Genomic DNA, 22242 nt, shown 5'->3' with positions numbered 1-22242 from the left:
TGAAGTGGGCGATGCAGATAAGGAGGGTGAGAATTTGGCTTTGTCCTGGCATGAAGCAGCATTATGTGCTCTGCACATTGCTAAGGACTGGATTAAAAAGCACTGAACTGCAGGAGAGGATTTCTTTAGGATCAAGGGAGAACAGCAGGTCCATCGGCACCTGATGCTGATGGACGGATGGATGCACTGCTCCAGTCTGTGCTGCAGAGCTGCCAAGAAGCATGCCCTTCACAGTGGGATGTCAGGCTTCAGAGTCAGCTTGAATGCTGACAAATGAGCCTTGCACACCAGCTGCCATGGGGCTGAGCCCTGACACTGATTCCTGTCATTAATCTGCAGCAAGTTTTTGACTGAGGTCTGGTGCATTGTGCTCCATCTCCCTAACCACAGGTCATCCCCTTGCAGCCAGAGAGCAGCTTCAGTGGGGCTCCCTGCCTCGGAGTTGACAGCTCCAGCGAGCGCCCCTTCCCATCCTGCTGCTCCCCTGCTTTAGCTGGTCTTTGCACTTTGTTCTGGGCAGCCTGTGTGAACCCAGACTCAATTTTCCAGTGTTCATGGCCACGGGAGGGCTGTGCCAGCCCTGTTGCAAGGATCTGGGAGGGGAATGGCATTGGTGACAAAGACAGGCAGAGGTCAGCGCAGTGCTCGTCTGTGTCAGATTGTGTTTTCTTTATGAATAAAATAACACCAAGTGCTACTGGGATCATTTGCAATTTTCCACTCGACTAGGCAGCAAAGTAGCCACCTGCCTGCTGCTTGCATAGAGCTGCAGTAATGTGAGCCTCGTCCCGGATCCAGATCAACAGAGAGCCTGGTCTAGGTCTGAAAGCCTAAATTTACTAATTGATGCTGTCAGACCAAGGCTGTTGGTCACCCTTGAGAGAGCATCCAGCCTCAGCTCTGCTTTAGCCCAAGAAGTGCTACAGGATTGTAGAGTTCAGAAGAGTGGTAATGAAATGTAACACCAATAACTTGATATTTCATAAAGTCCTTTGCAATATGATAGTGAAACCAGCTATGGCTGTGGCCAGGGATCAGGAGTAATAAAAGATGACAGCTTCAATTGAAAACCTACTCACCCTGGGGAAAGTGTCCATGGAGGGATGGACAAGGTGGCCAGGGAGTGATTGCGCTCATCTGGAGAATGGAGCAAGCTCTGGATGCTGTGATGTTTCCGAAACCCCATTCAGAACCCTTCCCATGACACAGGCAGCACCATGACAGAAGATTTCATAGTTGCTGGCTTGGGAGCACCAGGATATGCCTGGACACTGACTCCTGAGTGCCTGCCAGTCCTGATCGCAAAACCTGCCAAAATAATGTCCCATAATGAGCTGGGAGCAGAGGAATGTGCACAGTCGAGCTCTCTGCCAGGGAGTAACCCTCCCAAACCCATTGCTCTGCCTCTACAAGAGAGAGGAACCCCCAGTTTCTCACAACAGTCCCTATAACAGCTGCATCATGACCACCACGGGGAAGGCAGAGCCAGCTCTGGAGGGAGGAGGGTGTTATACTGCCTTTTACAGCCCTCAAGATATTATGGAACGTCATCCAAACTGCAGTACTTCCTCCAGCCAAGGCCAGTGGGGAATTAGCAGTGCTGTTAGGCAGTGGGGCATGCTGCTGGCTTTCTCTCTTTAACAAGAAAGTGGTATCATCTCAGCAAACATGCACCAGCTTGTTGAATCCAATAAGCCTCAACACCATACATGGGAAGACTTTGCAGCAGAACAATCGAGCTGACAGATTTTTGTGCACTGACATCACAGATGGGAAAAAGTCTCACTAATCCTCAAAAGTCTCTTCCAGCGGATGATTTCATTGAGGTCTCTGGATCAGTGCCAGCTGCTGCAGATGAGCACAGATAGACCAGAATTCAGCAAAAACGCAGGAGATTTGGGCAACACTTTAGACAGTATCTCAGCATCCTGGAGCATGTAAGAGGTGTTTTCATACAGAGCACCAGGAGCAGCAAAAGGGTATTTGGGGCTAATTGTAAGCAGTGGTAGAGTTCAATTTGACTAACTTCTAAATCACATGTTTTGTGGGTTCTTCACACACAGAAATGCTGGCTTTGATCTGCCAACCATCAATGCCTTGTTCCAGTTTGAACTTCTTTCAAAGCCTCCAGGTTAAAGCAGTAAGACTATTTTAATCAACTGATGTGTTCATTTATTGAATATCCATGTCAGCAGCTGCTACAGCACCTTATGGACAAAGTACCTTTCTCTGAGCCCATCAGCTCCCAGATACGTTGGGCAGCTTCCAGCCCTGCTAATTGTGCCTCCCTCCCAAAACCAAGTCTGTTCCACATCCGTTCTCAGGCTGGGTGTCATTTTGTCCACTTTAATACCTCTTTATCACTGTAATGTGATTGCAGCAATTTCTTGCCTAATTTATTATCTCAGACTTCAGTTACAGTGCAATATAGATGCTATGATACTACACCATAATGGCACCTGCACTGATCTGAACCTGCCTGAAACCATCCTTGTCGCCCTTGCCGTGGCTCATGGTCCGACCATGCTGACAGCTAATCTCCCTAACTGCTTTCATCAAAGCACAAACATGGTCCAAAATTGCCAGCCATCAATTCTGCTACAAGTAAATATTAGGGCACCCACATGCAGGAGAAATAACACTGATGAATGGCTTGTACATGGAGGCTAGCTTTAAGCTGCAGTAGGAGCATTGCACTCTCCAAGTGGGAAACTATGGAGGAGGATACCTGCTAAGAGCTGGTGGTACAAAGCAAAACTGCCTCCAGACATTTGGATCTCTTTGTTCAATGGAGTCAGGGCCAGGAACGGTCCTGCTGGGATATAATGATGCCCAGGATGTTTGGGAGTAACATAGAATAGTAAAACTACAATATGAAACTACCCACTATTTATACTTCATGTTGCTTTGTTGCATTTAACCCCACTAATTCCAGCTCATGTGCTGGGTGCCCTTACTGACATGGTCAAAGCAGGCTGGGGATCCCAGGACGAGCTGGTCTGCAAGTTGGAAGCGGTAACTATGCCCATAGGCAGTGTCTCCAGGATCCTTCCTCTGCTGCTGAAGAAATTCCCTGGCATGGTTGCTGCTGGCACTGATGGAAGCACCAGGCAGACTTGGGGCAGTTCCTCCTTCATCCTTCAGGATGCCTGGATCTGTCCTGCTCACTGGCAGAGGGGTGTAGTGTTACCATCCAATGATAGATTTTATTACTACTTTTTACTCCTAGATGCAGTCACACTGTACACAGAAGTGTTTTTCACATGGAAATAGGAAGGTTTGGGAAATAACAGACATTTTTAACCCATTTACTGCAATACACCCTCCCCGTCCGTGACAGACAAAGTCCTCTGATTCCATTCCACTCCCCAGCTGTCAAGGACAGAGTTCCATAACCCACTTTGTCCCATGGAGAGCAGGCAAAAGTCTCTATCATCTGGGCAATCATTAACTGCCCCCGGTGAGCTGGGGAGGAGCAAGAAGCCGTTCTGCTCTGCAAACACAATAATGGCTCGAGTGGAGATTAGCAGAAGTGTGTTTCCTGCCACCTCATGCCACAGAGGTGATGGGGTATCAGGGACCAGGCAGAGCTCTGACCAGCCTACACGTCCCCTGCCCTTGGCTTTGCCACCACCAAGGTCATCACCACAGTGCAACCAGAATAACTGAAGGAACTTGCATGAAGTTTATGCTTGGGGCCACAAAGGGTGGGAGGGCAGGCTGGGCTGCCCAGTCCCCATCACCACAAGTGGTGCCTCAGCCAGCATCTAACATTAACCCAGCAGGGGAAATGTGTAACCAGCCTCCAGGACCTCCCTGAAGCAAGAGGTGAAGCCCTGTCTGCCTTCAAATCCCAGCCCTGGGTGACTTCAGTGGGGCCAGCATTTTGCCTGTGGATCAGGAGCCTGGACATGACTGTCAGCGATGCTGCACGCCCCACCCTGTGCTGACAGTGGAGATTTAATAAAGGTACAGGCAGGCAGGGCCAGGCAGGGGTATCTGCTCTGTAATTCACAGCTTGCATCCAGGCTCCTCAGCACTTTGGGTGGACAACAATCCCAAGTTGGCAGCAGCTTTATCTCACTGTCAGTGCCTTCACGTAGTCTGGCTGCATTACACAACCATGGGAAAGCAGGTGTTTGTGTTGGGTACTCACTTGGCACGCCTGGGGTTTTAAATACACAGGAGGTATGTCTATACAAGAAAACTCTTGGTGCCACAACAATTGGCTGGAGAAGTGACAGGCAGCAGCAAACATCACCAGCAAAGTAACCCAGCAGCTAAAAGTCAATCTAATGTACAGCCCCAGTAATGAGGAGCTGGCTGTGGGCTCCTCCAGAGCCATCTTCCTTACCCCAGAATTTCTTAATTAACTATACAGCCACCCATCAGTGACACTTCAGGTCCACATTCAGCACAATGAATGTTATTTTATCTTTACATGACATTAGATGAAAAAACACATCCCTTCCTCAAGCAGGATAAAGTCCCAAGAAATGGGTCCTCTATAGCTACACGTATCAGAGAGCTGTGCTGGAGCTGTTCCAGAGCTGTGTCAGAGCTGCCCAGCTCATAGGACAAGGATGAATAGCTTTAACTGGGCAGAAGGAGATTGAAATGAGCCCTTAGGCAGAAGCTCTTCCCTGTGAGGGTGCTGAGGCACTGGCACAGGGTGCCCAGAGAAGCTGTGGCTGCCCCATCCCTGGCAGTGTTCAAGGCCAGGTTGGACAGGGCTTGGAGCAACCTGCTCTAGTGGAAGGGGTCCCTGCCCATGGCAGGGGGTTGGAACTGGATGAGCTTTAAAGTCCCTTCCAAGACAAGCCAGTCTGGGGTTCTATGATACTGCCAGCTCCTGGCACTGGGACTCCCCTGGGATCACTCTTCTGGGGTTGATACCTCCAAACAAGACCCTACCTGAAAAACCCCTGCCACATTCACAGCAACACAGGGACATGCCGGGCCCAGCAGATGCAATGAGTGATGCTGGAATGAGCTCTCCATGTCACCTTCTCCTGGGACATGAAGCCACTGCATAAGAAACACGGGGGCAGTGAATGGTGCAACTCCTTGTCTGCAGGAGCCACTCCAGATAAATATCATCGAGCAATCAACTGTCTCCACGCAATAACCTTCAGGGAGCTACAGGGGGAATAGAAAGGCTTTTTGTTGACCCCAAAGATTCAGAAGCACAGGGTGAAATTGCTTACCGATTCACATAGCAAAGAGAATTGCTGTGCAAGGAGCTCCTAGAAAAACAGCTTTGCCATGAAAAGTCCTCCAAGGCAGGAGGACGTAAGCACACCACAAACCCACTTCCTTGCAGAGAGGAGCCCAGATGTGCAGCAAGTCAGGCACTAGGGTGTGTCAGACAGAAACATGTCCATAAAATTTAGCTGGCTTTTTTCCAATGTATTTGACTCAGTTGACAGCAGCTGTTGATGGATCACAGCCCTTTTCCACTCCCACATCTACCAGCCATAACCACACTCAGGAGCTCAAAGCATGTTCAAATTGATGCTCTTTTCCCCCCTTCAACAAGCCTTCAGTAAACTCACAACACCAGGTTTTGAGCTTTAGCTTGTTTAAAGGCAGTCCCAGGGAAGCAGTATGGATGTACATCCATCTTTTTCAGTTCTAGATTGAGTCGGGTTTTTTTTTTTTGAGTTTGCAATGGGTAACGTGAGCAGAATCTGCACAGCCACAAAAATGGGCTGCGAGGCAGGTTGCAGTTTGAGGAGCCAAACTGCACAGCCTCCCCACTTCAAGCCCTCTCCTCCACCACATCCTTGATCTAGGGGCAAAAGCTGTGTGAGATCTTCAAAACCCTGCCTGTATCTATCCCACGGGTGGTTGGATTGGGCTGACCGTGCTTGTGCAAGCACATGCAGGCACACACCACACACACTGGGGAATGCAAACCAGCCTGCCTCTCATCTCCTGCATCTGAGGCAATTAAATTTAACAGCTCCTGGTCAGGAAATTAAAAATAATTATAATTTTTCAAAGTCTCCGATAGGAAATGACCAGCAAGTCCTCCTGCATTTCATCTGCTGTAACAGAGCAATACCTGCACAGTCCTTTCCCATTTCTTTCTTGTCTTTTCTTCCAGAAAGAATACTCCCTTCAGCCTAAGTGTCCAAGTGTGAGCAGGAAGCCCAGAAGCGGTGGCTCAGGTGAGTGCCATCAGCCCTGGCTGCCCCATGGAGGGCTTTGCAAGGAGAGTTGGGAGAGGCTGGGGCTTCTCTTCACACCTGGCACTGCTGAGTCCTTGGCTGGAAAACACAGCTGGTGAGAGGGAAAATGCTGGGATGTGGAGAGGAGCAAAATGTGGAGAGGTGAAAATAAGTGAATAAGCACCCCCCCGACCTGTGGCAGCCTGCACTCATTCTCCAGATCTTCACAGGGCTGGAAGCATCAGGCCAGGACATGGTTGTGATAGTGCGTGCACCCATGGGTGCTGCAGCATGTGAATGTGGCTGGGTACTATGGCAGTGCCCCCAGCTTCCCTTATCCTTTTCCTCTCAGTGGAAATGGTTTCATCCCATCCCTGCCCACCTCCAGAGGCCAAAACACTGGTCATCTGCAGGCTGGCACAGGGTGACCTGGGCAGAACTGGGCTGCAGCTCCCACCTAAGAGCCAAAAGGAGCTGCTGGGGTGGTTTAACTCCTTCTCCTCCACCAGCTTTGCAGCCTCTGGTTTCACAGGCCATGGCAATTCAGGGACAGTAAGCATGATACCTCCAGCCACAGCAGGGATGAGGACAAGATGCCCAATCCAGGCAGCAGCTGCATCTCAGCAGGGTAAAATCTGGCAGAGTGATGCAGCAGCATCACTCAGCTCTGGTGCCACCAGGATGCCCGTAACCCCACTCGGGGCTGCTGCTCCCCCTGCATCACCTTCCCCATGGGGTGCAGCCACTGCTCCCCCTGGATCTGCAGCAGTTGGTAGATGACAGGGTGTTGCAACACACCAGGGAATGATCACGATAACTGGAGCGGTTGCCCCGGTGCCAGGCTTGGTTGTTGCAGTGGTTGCTAAAGAGAGTGGGCGTGCAGCTTCCTCTGGGGTGATCTGATTTCTCTGGGAGCGTGGTGAAGGCGCACTTAGGAGGAACCGTCCTCCGTGGAGCACAGACACAACCTCTGCACCAGCAGCAGTGCTGGGCATGCACGGGTGGAGGGGGAACTATTACCTTGTTCATCCATCCCGGGAAAACATCGCCTGGCAACGAGGAGCAAAGGGAGCAAGTTTGGAGGGTGGCAGAGAGAGGGGGCACCAGTTGCTGCCGGCCAGACTCCAGCCCTCAGCGTGGTCCCTGTGAGGTGGTGACAGCGGCGGGGAGGGAGCACCAGTGCAGCAGCCACCTCCACGTGCCTCCATCCCGGCTCCCACTGGAGAGACCGGGCAGCTCCATCGGACCTGGCCATCAGCCCCACAGGTGTGAGTGCAGCTGGGCAGGAGCAGAGCCATGTCATGGGGCATGGGGCAACACTTGCCCCCCGGGCTCTCCAAGGCCACACTGCGGAAATCAGGTAAGCGCCGAGCACCCCTGAGCTGTGCCAGGGGGTCCCTGCTTCTCTGCTGACTTCCCATTGTAGGAAGCCCCCATGGGATTAGTCTTTGCTGCACACATGGTTGAACGCAGTGACTTTGAACCCTGGTTTAAATATTATTTGTGATACTGTGTTACTTTAATACTTCAGTCGCTGGCTGAGAAGCTGCCCTCCTGGTTCTGCCTTTCAAAATGGACCTGTATCCCACAGGAATTCCCTTAGCTGCAATTCAAACCTTCTTGGAGAGTCATCGGGCTGGGCAGGGGGCACTTGCTAATACAATCCCTGCAACTCAGTGTGGGAGGATTTTCTCTGCATTCCACAAAATACCTTTGAGCTACCTTAAAACATTCATTAATGATTGATGCATGTCTCTATCATAGGCAGGCAAATGTGCAGGGCAAATTTTGGTGAGATATTAAAAGTAAGTTTGTGATTATGAAGAAAGACTGCTAGGCATCTGTCACTGCTTAACAAAACTAAACTTGCTGCTTGCAAAAGGCATGGGACTGACATCCCTTGGTGATTGCTAACAGAGTGGGATCCCAGCCCTGTTATCTTTCCTTATCACAGTCCAAGGTAATTAAACAAAATGATTAACCAGCACACCCAATCCTGCCTGCCTGCAGGCAGAGGGGAGCTTGCTGCTGCCTGACTGTACAAGTGCTTCCAGCGTTACCCAACCCAAAAGAGGGAACCAGTAACCTCTGCAAAGCAGTGAGTTCAGCTAGCCCCAGGCCTGCCTGGATTCCTCTCCTTCAAACACACGTGTGTGAGTGCAAAGCTCAGTGGGTGACCACAGTGACACCCGGGATCCTTTGCATTTTGGGGTGATGGTGGAAGGTGGTGTATGAGCAGTCCAGGCTGAGCGCAGTGCCTGCTCTGTGTGCCCCCTAGGCTGGCATGGTACTTGGCAAGGGTGGGCAGGACTGGGGGCACTGGCTGGACTGAGCAGACTGGTTATACTGGTGGGAGAGCACTGCTGTACTGGTGGGTAGCCCCATCCCCAGCATGTGCTCATGAGGGAGGTAAAGCAGGAATAGTGGTGACGTGTGACAGCAGTGCTGGGAGCTTCAAGGTTGTGTCTCCTTGCCTCATTCCACATCTCCATTAGGGATCTTTCCCTTTCTGACCCCTTGACCTCATGGGGGTTATCCCTGAATGCCAGGGCTGAGTGAAGGGGAGCAAGGGTGTGCATGCCTGCTGCCCCGAGACAGCCTATTGATAGCTGGGAACTGCTTCCCACGGCAGCCACATCAAGTTACGTTCATCCTATTGCATTATAACTACCAGAATTAGCCTTGCTTAATTATTTAAAAGTATACATTAGAAGCAGACAAAGGCTCTTTGCCTCCTTTCCAGAGCACACGTATCATTTATTTGTGATATAGTCGCCTGGTGACAAGCAAGGGGGAACATGCCAGGTCCATCAGTAAGAGACACTCCTGAGCTGCTGGCACAGCAGGAACAAGAGAGGAAAATCACAGTGAGGATGGGAGCTGGTACATCTCACCCAGGGAAGGTAACGATTAGCATCTGCCAGTCTTTGAGTTCACCATATTACTATTAATAATAATATTATCAACATATATCAACATAATATTATTGTCAACAATAATATCATCATCAACAACAGCATCAAGTTGTTAACATCATCATCACAGCATTAAGCCACAGCAGTCATTAAGCTAATGTGAAGGAATGGCAGATATTTTGTTCTGGGTTTGACTGTGTATCAGCCACACATGGATTACTTGGGGCAGTAGAGTGTGTTTTGCAGGTTTGGCTGTGGGGACTCACCAGTCACTCACCCAGGCTTCCAGGACCTGCGAGCCTCCCCTCACAGAGCATCATTTAAGGGTCATCATTTAAGGCCAGGTTGGACGGGGCTTGGAGCAACCTGCTCTAGTGGAAGGTGTCCCTACCCATGGCAGGGGGCTGGAACTGGATGAGATTTGAGGTCCTTTCCGACCCAAACCATTCCATGATTCTATGACCCAACCCTCTAAAACTGGCATCTGGGTGCCTTACTCTACCCTCAACCTACCAACCATGCAGAAAGAAGCTTCCAAAATCAAGTGCCCAGGTTTGAGGTCAAACCACTTGTCCTCCCAGCAGGAGATCCTCCAGCTATGCAGTTGCACACCCAGAAGCTGCTCTGGTCGCATGAAGCTTTGGGGCTCACAGAGACAAACATACAATTGTTTCCCCGCCCCATGATGCCAACCCCAGCTATTCTGTGTTTCTGAATTACAATTAACATTAGGAAAATCACACAAATTAGCAAAACCCATCAATTCCAGAATCCAAAATGACAAACTTTCAGCTTCATTATTTGTAAGTCTTAACATACAGCAGGACCTTTTCTGCTATTACACTCTCATGGGCAAAGGTACAGGACTAAACCTCAGCTCCACGTCAGACAGGGAAAATGCATTGACTGAAAGCTCATGTTCTAAAATGAAAAAGAACCCAGTCTCAACTTTTAGTTAACAGAAGTGTATCAGTGCTTAAAAGGAGCTGAGGCTAGTTTAAAGATCCCATGCCCTCTCCTGATCCCCTCCAGGAACCCTCATCCTGGGGAAAGGAGGGCTCCCCAGGGAGCAGATGCCATAGTCCAGAAAAGGGAAGGCTTCCCCATGATTGCAGTTAAATGTGTCAGAAACTCACAGCATTTCCCAGGCTCAGGTTCCTTTCGTAAACAGCTCAAACCGGCTCTGCTGACACGTGCTGTGTTGGTTTTACTTGTAGGATGTGTATGACCAGCTTCTTTCAGCAGCCCTTCCTTAATCTGTTGGTTCTTTAAAAGAGACGCATTCCTGAATAAACCCCAGGCATCCAGAAAACCAGAGGTTCTTCTCTGTAGCCACAGTTTTAAGTGATCATTTCTGCCCTGAAAACAGTCCCTTGAGTCAGTGGTTTTACAAACCCAGACCCAGAGCTCTGACCCTGGGTGTCCTGAAGGTGTTGCTCAGTCTCATCCGTTCTACCAAGTAACAGGACCTTAAAAGGGTTTCACAGAATTTACAAAGTGCAATATCCTCTGAGCTTGAATCCCATTTGCAGAATAAAGCCTGCTGCCTGTTTTTATGTGGATGGCACTTCACAGAGGCCCATCTCTGCCCAGGAAGGGATGCCCACAGAGTACATTTTAACAAGAGCAGTTTGGTCATCATCTGCCCTGAGATGCTCAAGTTGGAAAATCAGTCCTTAAATGACACAGATAGCAGAAATAAAAGACTGTGAACTACGTTTGCTTTATAGATTTCAGGTAAAGTGAAGTGCTGACACAAAGAGCAGTGTCAGCAAAAAAAGGGGATGTACTGCTGTACCCCCATTCTCCCAAGCAGTCACAAGTTGAGAGGAGCCCAGACCTCCACCCAACAGCTTTGGATTAATTTTGTTTTCAATCTCTTTCGATTTTCCCTTTGTGAAGAACAGGCTGGAGCCATGCAGGCAGCTGTAAGCAGAGCTGGACCCCTGTGGTTACCTGCCCTTTCCAAGGCTGTTGTTAATCGCCTTAACATTCCTGAGGATTATTTCCATCCCAACAGGATGGTGGAACAGGCTGCCAGCTGCAGCGCAGGGAGCAGCACAAGGCACACAGTCCAGATGCAGAGGGTCTCACAGGGCAACCCACCAAGAAGAGACAAATCACTTAATCCTAAATAAATGCTCTGTGAAGGGCATGTCCCCCAAGTCAGGGTAAACCAAAGAGCAGCAGCAGCAAAGGGAAGCATAGCTCAGCTCTGGCTGTGATCAAGCACCTGTGTCCGGTGCCTATCCCTGGGCATGAGCCAGTCCAAGCAGCCCATTGTGTTTTATGGTCCTAGCAGGGTATATTTAATGCATTATTTGGAACATTCAGGTTTTCAAAGGCACTTAATGTTGCACCAAACCTGCCTGATACTCTGTGCCCCAAAATATTGGAGCTGAGTATAATCAGAAGTGTAAACAATTTGCCCCAGGATTGCAGACTGCAGATTTTTATCACAAGTTTCACAGGAAGTGGGGGATTTATAAGCATTTCCAGGTGGTCTGAGCATTTGGGCTCTGCTTTAGGTCAGAAATGACTAAGCTGCTACAATGTCACTTTTCTCTTCCAGCCAGTCCCACACCCTGGGGAAGGAGGGTGGCTGGTCTGGGACACCTCAAAGATACTAATATTCCCTGTGGAGTCTCCTAGAAAACTAATCAAGACTGGGAGCTCATATCACAGCTAAGGCTGGGAATAGAGAGAAAACTCCATGTATCTGCCAGTGGCTCTGGCCTCCTCATCCAGGCAGCCTTGCTTTTTCCTTATAGACAAGTCACTTTGGCCACTCTCCTGTGAGGTACCTTTCCTAGAAGCCTCAGGCTTTTAGAAATGAGGAAAGGGAAAATATTCAAAAGCAAGCAAAAGGCTGAGTGAGCTGAAGCAAACACAGCTACGTTTTATAAGTAACACTCCAAAGCAGAAGTATTTAAAAGGTCACACTGTTTTTCTGAGTACAGCAGAGGGTATTAAAATGCACGTTTTTTGTTGTTCATATCTTGCCAAGAACAATATAAAAATATCTAACACCTTTTGCTGATTTATGATGGTGGCCAAAGAGGTGCGAAAGCAGAGCCTTGTTCATTGATCTACGGCTGAATCATGAAAGAACATACATCTGGCTGTAAATCCACTGCAGAGACCTGGCTTGATTTATACCTCCAGCACTATAAATAATGAGAAAAAGCAGCCTGATAGCAGTCTATCTGCTCTTACAGGGACACGAATTACATCAGGTCTTGAAGATGATAGATCTACAGGACAAACATTTTGCACTGGGTCCCTATCTGCCAACCTGCAGCAGAAAGGATGCCCTGTCCTTATTCCCAGCATGACCCCAAGCCGTGTTTCAGATGCACCAGGACTTTTACGTTCTCATTTTTCTTTTCCTGCTCAATGAAAATGAAGGCATTCCTTGAATTGTTCCAGACTAAGGTCTTTTGAAGGTTTAAAATGCTGGTTTTGTAACAAGGTTCAAGGCTCCTTGCAGTCCCTATTAGGGACAAGGTCAAGGCTTTGACTTTGTCCCCAGGGCAGCAATATGAGCCAAACCCTCGAGGTTGGTGTCTGCACACCCCTAGACACATCTAGCACAGTGAAAAGCAAGCTCAGAGCTACCTGCTGTGTCCTGGCTCTTGCAGCATCATTCAGGCAAATTGCACTCATTGTGAGGACTTGTGCATACTGATTTAACAGCCCTAGCCAGAAATGCTTCCAATCAGTTTCAGTTCCTCCCACTTCCTCCTTCCCAGTATTTTCTTCAATTATACTGGTTTCAGGGGAAAGTTCCCCATCTGCCTTCAGTAAATACGGTTAGATTGCCGCAGTCTGTAAATAACCATGTTGACTGATTCAACACCTCCAGCCTCACCACGGTGCTCCTCCAAAATGCTGCATAAGCAGAGCATCCCCCAAGCTGGTGGGGGGAAAAGGTGGTAGGGGGAAGCTTCTGATCATCCTGTGTGTCTGGGGGGTGGAAATAGCACATGACCAACCTGAAGGGTTGGATGACAGTTGAATAGCGTTGTACACTACTGGGTATTAGCCCTATTGTGGATGTGGGACAGCCTGCCCCAAGCAAATCTCCTGGGATGTGGGTCTTGGAAGTAGGGAAGAAGGGACTCTCATGAGCTACAAAAGGAAACCCATACATCATGGAGGAAGGGGAAAACAGCACTTTATCAGTAGCCATGCTACACCAGTGCCCCAAGAGCTATTAGATCTCAGCAGCAGGGCCCAGGAGCTACACTGTATAGAAGGAAAGCCGCCAAAGTTACTAGAGTTACAGCCACTTACAGTATCTTGCTCACAGCATGCTGCATTACCCCCTGGCACAGCACAACAGGCAGATTTAGGGTCAATACCAATACCCCCCAGCTCTTCTGATGTGCAGCAGGATTTGATACCCAGCACACAGCAAGTGCAGGCATCTCTCTCACTGGAGGCAGCTCTGATCTAAATGATAGGACAGGAACAATAGGAAAAGGGCAGCAGGACATCACAGTGACGCTGAGGCTAGTTTGGCACTATAGCTGTCCAGAAACAGTGTTTCCATTAAAAACACCTGTCATTTTATTTAAGTTAGTCCATGGAGAAACTTTTCTTGTTTGAAGAATGAAGACATTGCTTGCCATTTGAAATGGGAGCTCATTCATTTCATTCATGCCAAAACAAACCTTTGCTTCTGTACCTTCCTTCCTTGGCTTTTGTCTGCCTCTTCTCCTATAAAAAAAGACCAAAAAGCGAAGTAGAAGAAAAAAAAAGAATATGTTTTCTTATTGTTCAGAGCCTGGCTTTCATCCAACAAAAATTAACCATGAAATTGTGCTGCCTTAACCCTTGGCTGTTCTTCAGTCCCTGCATCCCTCTGGAAGGCAATACTGAGCCTCCAGTTTCAACCTGTGGAGTCCGGCCCTGCAGGCGTTTGAGTCAGCCTGGCACTTGCCATCAAACAAACATCAAACCACACCAGCTTCCCTCTGCCACCACTGATCTATGACCCTAGAGGAAAATAATTTGATACAAGAAAGCACTGGTTCCAGCTTCCAAGTGCCCTTTAAATATGTACTGAACTATTCACCCCAATTACACTTGTGTAATGGGCTCTGATTTGTTTTCCTTTGTTCCCCAAGCAGTAGGGCACTGCCCACATTAACATTCAGTGAGAAGTTGTTTGATATTGAGTCATTTCTCCAGCAGTATTATTCTGTACACAATTCTGCTTGACTGCAATCCACTTCACATTTGATAAGTACTTACTGACTATGAAAGAATAACCTAGCCTGCTTTCTCTTGCCTTCTGTTTTATTGATTTAAAAGAAAGGGCTTTATTCCTTTTATACATGAGATTGCAGTAAGAGAATGAGGCAACATTACTGCACAATTGTTTTCCTTGCTGTTCCGCCAGCCCATACAGCTTCACACTAGGCCCCTAAAAATACTGTAATAAGACACTTGGAGACATGGAGCTGTCTATACCCTTTTCCTGGGACTTTCTGTTCTCACTGGTAAACTTCCAAATTGCTCAAGTGAATAGTCAGGAATAAATTGCTCTTTCTGAGCCCCTGATTAGACCAGACACTGAATAACTGTTGGCAACCCCACTGTGCTCTGTATTTAAAGACACAGCCCACTGCATGCTGTTTTTCTTATAATTTGTGCTTTGCACTCACTTTATATAAGGGTTTTTGTAAAGGGGAAATATAGAGCACTTGGAAAATACGAAGAGTGAACGTGCCCCATGCTTTGCCTGAAATACAAGTTGCCATCACTTCCAAAACAGTGGGCTCTTGTTCTTACATCCACAACATACAAATTATTACAGCATGATCACATACTGCATGGGCAAACTATGCTTTTCTTAGCCTTGGGCTCAATCCTGATTATTAGGCCAGCAGGATATCAGCAAAACCTTTCCTTGACAAGAGGTTTCAGACACAGCAGCACTTCTTCAGGCTTATGTTTTGGAAGCCCCTCAAACCCCACAGCATCCCCTTGTGCTAAGGGACTGACAGCCCCAGCCAGGAGGACCAAAGCCACAGCTCAGCACAGTCCACATCCATGGCTGTTTCAAGTGTTAGTTAGACCTATCTTGCATTAATTAATCCTTGGCACTCAACACTACAGTCACTAAAGCAAGCAGCTGGCAAGTGATTTCAGAGATCTAATTAATAAATGTCTCATCAACAACACAAAGGAAATATGTTTTAAAGCCTCTAAAAAACCCTCAGCAGCACATGGAGGCACGTGCACGCAGACACTGACACAGGGGTCAAGCAGCAGGGCAGGCACCATCTCTTCTCTTGTCTTGCCCAGGGGAGGAGAACTCCAGGGATTCCCACACCATAGCAGGGCAAGACTTCTCATGCAAACACCTCTCTTTTCTTCCAGCATCAATGTACACTGAAATACAGCGGGAGCAACCAGACAGTGGGAATATCCTGACTCACCCAGACTACATAGATGGAAACCCAGACCTCATCAAACCTAAAAAGCTCCTAAATCCTATAAAAGCCTCAAAGAGCCATCAAGAGCTGCACAGAGAGCTGCTGATGAACCACAAAAGGTAAGAGATGCTGGAGCGGTCTGAGAGGTGCTGAGCCATCAGAGCTCAAGTGCCAGTGACAGGCTGTGAGTTGGAAGGGCCCAATAAACCCTTCCACTTGCAACCAAACACAGTGTAGAACTTGCTGTAGCCCTTTCTTCTTTTCTCTGATGTGACAGTTTGTTTCAAACCAAAAGCAGGATGAAAAGCCCCCTGCTCACCCCTAAGCACCAGCTAGGACTCCCTGGAGCTGCTTGCTATTTCTACCCACCTGGATCCCTCAAGAACCAGAAGATGCAAGGCATCCCTACAGTCACTTTCTGGGTGTCCCACAAGTTTTCTCCCTGGTCCTGGTTTTTCTATCTCCATTACTGATTTGCCAAGTCCCCAGCAATGTACAGCATTCCTGTGTGCTTTAAGGTCACCTCAGAGGCAGTCTGAGGTGCAGGTTGGATGGAGACATTGAAAGGGAACACACCAGGGTGAGATAATCTGTACAAAGAGGAAGCTAATCACTGTCTCTCTAAAAATCCAACAGGTAAAGATAGACTAGAATCCACTTCCCTGACCTCTTACCCCATCACCCAATTTAAGTCTTTAGGGGTACAAATACAACACCAGAAAAATTATATCTGTGTCTGAGAACCTATAATCACATCATTATTTTGCAGCAAATGTTGTAACATGAGTGCAATAAAAGTATATTCAGTTCAGAGGCTTTTAAGCACAGCAAGAAATCTGCTGGCTTTATTTTTGCGTTTTCTGAACACCCTGAAACACTGTGACATGATAGCACTTTGGCCATCTAAAAAGAAGCACAGCCTCTTCAAAAGGATACAGTCATCACGAGAACCAGACACACATTTAAACTCAGCAAACAATCAAGCCTGGCAGCAGGGCGCATTAACTAATACCGGCACTGCCTGGGCTTGGGCTTGATTTTCCCAAAATCAGAAGAATTACAGGGCCCATACCCAGGCTGTTATCCTACATCAAAGCAGAGGTAACTAAATCAGCCAGATATTTTTAAAACACTCTGGCTTGAGAGTGACCATCTCCTGCCTGGTGATGCTGCTCAGGGTAAAGGCTTCCCCATCAGCACTGACTTTGATCTCACAGAGCAGTTATTTCAGTCTGAGTGTGGTGGAATCAAAAAATCCCTGCAATGGAGAGAGCAGAGAGGAACCGTGACAGACGAGGTACAGACCCCATGGGCATCAGACTGAGCTGAACTTGAAACTGACAAAAAAAAGCACATCATCACTGCGTATTCTAGTTCTGTAGCTGCCACCATGTTACATCCATCTGTGCCATCACCTCCACTGCAGCCATCCTGCACTTCCTGACCCCTCTGCTTATAGTCCCGTACATTTCAGACATCAGTTTAAACCCACTTTGGCTCTGGCCTCCAAAATATTCTTCAGCAAATATGTGAAACAAACCCTACTGTGAACAATAACCCACCATCACTGGTTTCTTGTCACTCTCAAATCCACCAGTTTTGCTTCCTGCTACTTGTTACTACAGAGGAAGAGAGGGCAGAAGGGGAGAGAGAAGGATCTACGACTTGCTTCTGTTTCTGCTTTGCCATTGTTTTTTCCCCTTAAGCAAAAGGGAGAAGCAAGTCAAAGCAGCATCTTGTGCAACAGAACTCTTATCTCTGGGTACTAAGAACACAGTCTGACTAAATCAGAGAGTAGTAACAAATCCACAGGCAACACTGCAAGCTGTCTCCAGCAAGCCAAGGCAGGTTTGCCTTCTCTTAAGCCTCGGGAAAAGCATTTCTGCAGCATCCAAGTTCCTCCTGCCTTGAAAAACCATGATGAAACCTCTTGGGTCAATGCTGTGGCCACTTTCACTGATGTTGCCATGAACTTTATCCTGTCATAAAGCAAAAACCCCAAATTACAGTAAGAAGCATCACTAAACATGCCACTGGAAGGATGAAAGCAAGCCCTTAAACACAGAAATGGGTAAGTCCCCTCCTCGCCTCAAAACAGACCTTCACCACAGGAACACCAAACACCTCACATTTTACAACAGGACTTGTAAATACTCTCAGCCCATTGATTTTAATGAGTGTTAAACCCAGCCCATGAAAGTGGTCAGGTCCTGCTCCTTGCATGTAACAGCTTTGGGGTCTCCACCACCTTCTTCTCAAAAATACAACTTCAGTCAATTACTTCCAGTTCTGTATTTTCTTGCACCATTACGTACATTCCAGCTGCTGTTGCAGAAGATAGATATGTCAATGCAATCTTCACCACATTGTAATAATCTGGTTTTCAGTGAAATTGCAGTTGCAGTAAAGTATTCCCTGAATTCAACAAATGTTCACCTTCCCAGCAGTTTCAGGTTTTGCTTTTCTGTGGCTGGGGCTCAGCAGGGCAGAAAGTCACCACTTTGAATGAACTTCTTCTATCTCTTTACCATGCATTTACGCCTTGCCTGCACGTCCTTGCCATGTCTTCTTCCCTGTGACCCAGTCTTCCACAGACCAGGGCTTGGAGCAGCCCGTGCCCATCTGAGATGCTTCGGAGCAGCCCCGCTTCCTCTGGGATGCTTGGGCAGCTGAAGGGGAGCCAGGCGCAAAAGCTCTGGCTTCTAACAGGAAAGGAGGTTTCATTTTGGCCTCTTGACCCAAACTCTCCGTGTCACCAGGGGGATGGCGAGCCCTCAGCTCTGACACAAAGGAGGGACGCAAAAGGGAGGAATGCAGCTGCCGCGGCAGTTACTGCAGATCAATGACTACCCCTGCTGGTGGAAAAAAAATCGTCATTATTTAACATGCCCTCAGCGCAGCCCCATCTGTCACTGACACCGTTAAACTGCCAATAGCAAGGGCCAGGGAAGGTCCCATTTCCACACCCTACCCTGCAAGCTCAATGTAATGGCATTAGCAAGACTTCCATCACCACAAGCCGCATACGAGGACAGCAAACTCTCTGCCCACCCAAAGCAATCAACCCCAGGAACCATCCCAGCAGTAGGGAAACATTCAAAACGCTGTGGGTGGATTTGTGGACCAGGTCCCTGATGTTTCTGTTTAGGGCTGAGAAAAGCATTGGGGTTTCTGGGCTGTCAGTGGCTACACCCATAGGATGTTAGTTCTTTTGCCCTGATTGATCTGCTTTTTATCCACAGAGGTTTGAGCATGGAGAGTAAGCCAGAGCTGCAGCGGGTGCTCGAGCACCGACGGCGAAACCAGCTGATCAGAAAGAAGAAGGAAGAGGAAGAGGCAAAGAAATTGCAGTGTCCTTTTGAAAAAGAGCTATTGAAGAGGCACCAGAGGCTGGACCAGGTAGAACTGGGTTTTCAAGCCATCCTTGGGTTAAACTAATGACCCTGCATGAGGCACAGAACACAGAGGAGATGAGTGGGCTGACGCTCAAACCAAGGTATAGCTTTGCTACCCCTCCATAAAAGGGGAAACAGTCCATCCTGCAGCACCTTCATCCTCACAGTGGGATTCACCTTGCTTGTACCACCTCACCCAGGACCCCCACCACACACCACTTGCCCTGGGTATCCTCCAGGTCCCACGTGGTGTCTTTGGGGTGTGCTTTGCTGCACCCATCACAAGGGGTGCTCAGGATCCTGGGGTGAGTGGTGAAAGGCTGTGGAAGCGCTGGAAGGTGCAATGCTGCAGCAATCACATCCAAGCTGCTGTTGGGAGCAGCTCCTGGTGTGCACCCTGGCCAAAAATATGCCTGGGAAAAGCAATATTGAGCATAGGTGCTCGTCAGCAGCAGAGCCATTCCCCTGCTCCTCTTACCCAAACCAGTGCAAGCAGCAAGCAGGGTTGATGCCGCTGAAAATAAAGTCATTCCCTGTCCTACCTTCCGGTGTTTGCACTGCAAATGGATGAAACTAGTTTATTTAATGACACAACAGCTCCCTTGCAATAACATCAGGCAAGAGAAGATGACTGAAAAACCAAAGCCCAGTACTCTTAGAGAAGAACCAGGAAAATGAAAAAGGTGGTTTAGGGACAGATCCATAAAGACTTTGCATATAAAGGTGAAGCACTGTAAGGACTTAGACAATAACCTAATGCTGAGAGGTTTTCCCAGACTCACAGGGCCTCCTTTGCTGGGAAGGATTCAAACCTCCTTCTCCTTCCTCCACACCAGGTCTGAAGTGAAGCACTCCCCTGCTTTTCTGCTGGAGACATTCTCTCTGGAGGAAAACAAAACGAATTAATGTTTCAGTGGGCCAGAGAAAGAGATTCAGGATGAACATGGCTCTGGTATAATGGTTTGGGAAAAGAGAGCACCCATGTATTCTATACTTCAACTTTGAGCCATAATAACTGGACACCCCTCAATAATGAAGACTACTGTGTTAATGCAGCTAATGCACTTTTGTCCTTTAATATGCACAGGTAACAGTGACTTTTCCTTCTTGCAGTTGGAGAAAGAGCAGGAGAAGCAGGAAGACCATGCACCAGAATTCATTAAAGTGAAAGAAAACCTGAGAAGAACATCTACGGTGACTGGGGATGAGAAAGCAGTGTAGCTTCTGACAAAACTCAACAGGGATCCTGCCAAGGCGGGTGCTAACACACACACTCTGACATCTCTGTACATGGTGGACATTCACAGCCGCATCGCTGGGGCTACTTACGGCTATTAACACTTGCTCCAGTAGAAGGCACAAAAAAGGTTTTCCCAGCCAGAAGGTATCACTGTGGAAAAGGTGCAGTATTCACTGAAGTACTCACACAAGGAGATTCAGAGAGAAACAATGTTGTTTCCCCCTCAGATTGTGGGTGCATGCTAATATGCAGCTAACTCTTGGTTAACCCTAGAGACTGTTTAAGCCAGGGAAGCCTGCGGAGGGATGGTTTGGGGGATCTCTGCTACTTCCTGGAGGCAGGATCACCAGGCATGAGGTGACAGGAGGGTGGCTGCAGGTTTGGAACCTCCTGGAAACCTGATGTGATAACTAAAAGGGACAATCTGTGCATTACTGAGAATAGCCCCTGTGACCACAGTGGATCACTGTCAAGCCTGGCTAAGGCTGTGTCCCAGCAGCACACCCATACTATTAGAAGAGTCAACCTCTGTGTGCCCACACCAATGCAGCACAGGAGGTGCAACTGTTCTTCACCTTTAAACTGCATCTCAAACCTATTAGAAAAGAGCTATTTAGGCAGTTCCACACTCAGGCAGGAAATACATCGGGCTATACCATCAGCATCCCAAGTGGGAGGCAAATGCTCTGAGCAGAAAGCAAAGGTTGGTTGTTTTCAGCATGTGTACATGGAAGTGTGCAGTGACCTGGCAGCAGATCCCTGTGGATGTAGCAGACAGACAAACTGCTTCTTACCCCTGAACTACCGAGCTCCAGCCCCTCACCCAGCGGCTGGACATGAGCTACCACAGGAACCCACAAAAACACATCCTGTGATGGAGAGGTGCTACTGATTGCATCAGGTACTGATGCAAGAATGTCAGTGCTTCTTATCCCCTTTTCCAGAGGTCAGAGTTACTTCATTTCAGTTGCTACCTTGCAAAGCTAAAAATCTCTCTACTGGTGTGGCAAAGCAGAGTTAGGCTGCTCAAAACCAAGTTGGATGGAGCTTGGCACAATCTGCTCTAGTGGAAGGTGTTGGAACTGGATGAGCTTTAGGGTCCCTTCCCATCCAAACCAGTCTGCGGTTCTATGAGATAGAGGGTGCATTTACACCATGTATGGAAAGAGCCTGTCACAGTTATGCCCTGAGGTGTCCACATCTAGAGCTAAAATTGCACCTTCAGGATTTCTCATCTTCTTACTTCTCACATCAGCACTGACTCAAAGCCTAAACAGCATAACTTACCAACTGCCTTTAAACTGGCTCTTGGATGGCAAGCCTCAATGAACTTAGCTGGGAAGGTAATATCTGGTTAAACAACATCTACACATCTTCAGTGTATCCACAAGTAAATTAAGGGAAACTGGGCATTTATCATCTACTTATTAAAACGTTATTAATCCGTTCCCTAATCATCCTGGTCCAGTGGGGCGTTTCATTTCAAAGGGATGTTGCTCAACCTGGCAGCTTGAGTAAAATACCTTAGCCACATCACATGCTGAGAGCAGTGATAGAGGTATGGGGCTTCTGCAACTATAAGAGCCCTTAGCTCATTTTCAGTCCTTGAGAGCCTCATCTCACAGCACTGTCTCTAAGGTAGTTTTAAAGCTCATCATCCAGTCCACATGGTCACTATGGGGTCAAACAAGATCTAAAAGGATCTATGATGTCCTTTCTAACTCTGAAGCTTTTCTTACAGGTCATGATTAAAACCATGTGGAAGAAGCAGCATCAACCACTTTTTCAGGGGGGGGAAAAAAGGCCAAATTTCTCCAAGAAAAAAAGTGTGTTGTTAAGGATGCTTGTACACAGCTGTAAAGAATGCTGCATGATGCTCCACAGATAACATCAGTTTAAATCACAAGCCAGAATTACCTTGCTGGGGTTTTGTGAGGGGTTACAGCAGAGATAAAGTAACCTTGATCAAAGAGCTCAAAAAAATTCAGCAAATTAATGTGTAATTTTGCCACATATGGAAATGCACTGCAGGAGAGGCAATCTATCACTCCATATGCACCAGTGAAATTAGTG

At 47.9% G+C, this 22242-nt stretch overlaps 1 protein-coding gene across 2 annotated transcripts in view; it reads left to right on the top strand.

Annotated features, from left to right (window-relative positions):
* Positions 1-21623, top strand: part of FAM107A (family with sequence similarity 107 member A) — a 28565-nt gene extending 6942 nt beyond the window's left edge. The window contains exons 2-5 of one of the 2 annotated variants that reach the window (XM_062630202.1): positions 6110-6173; positions 15479-15653; positions 18777-18933; positions 20043-21623. In XM_062630202.1, the coding sequence (XP_062486186.1) occupies positions 6110-6173; positions 15479-15653; positions 18777-18933; positions 20043-20150 (504 nt within the window). In that variant the 3' untranslated portion in view covers positions 20151-21623. Of the gene's footprint in view, positions 1-6109; positions 6174-7182; positions 7534-15478; positions 15654-18776; positions 18934-20042 lie in introns of those variants that run through there. The other variant, XM_062630203.1, reaches the window with a different exon arrangement.
* The last annotated feature ends 619 nt before the right edge of the window (positions 21624-22242 follow it).

This window comes from Pezoporus occidentalis, unplaced genomic scaffold (genome assembly GCF_034315485.1).
Source record: "Pezoporus occidentalis ecotype Australia unplaced genomic scaffold, CSIRO_AGI_Poc_V1 ctg35, whole genome shotgun sequence".
Classification (NCBI taxonomy): Eukaryota; Metazoa; Chordata; class Aves; order Psittaciformes; family Psittacidae; genus Pezoporus; species Pezoporus occidentalis.
This window is presented reverse-complemented; position numbering and strand designations above follow the sequence as displayed.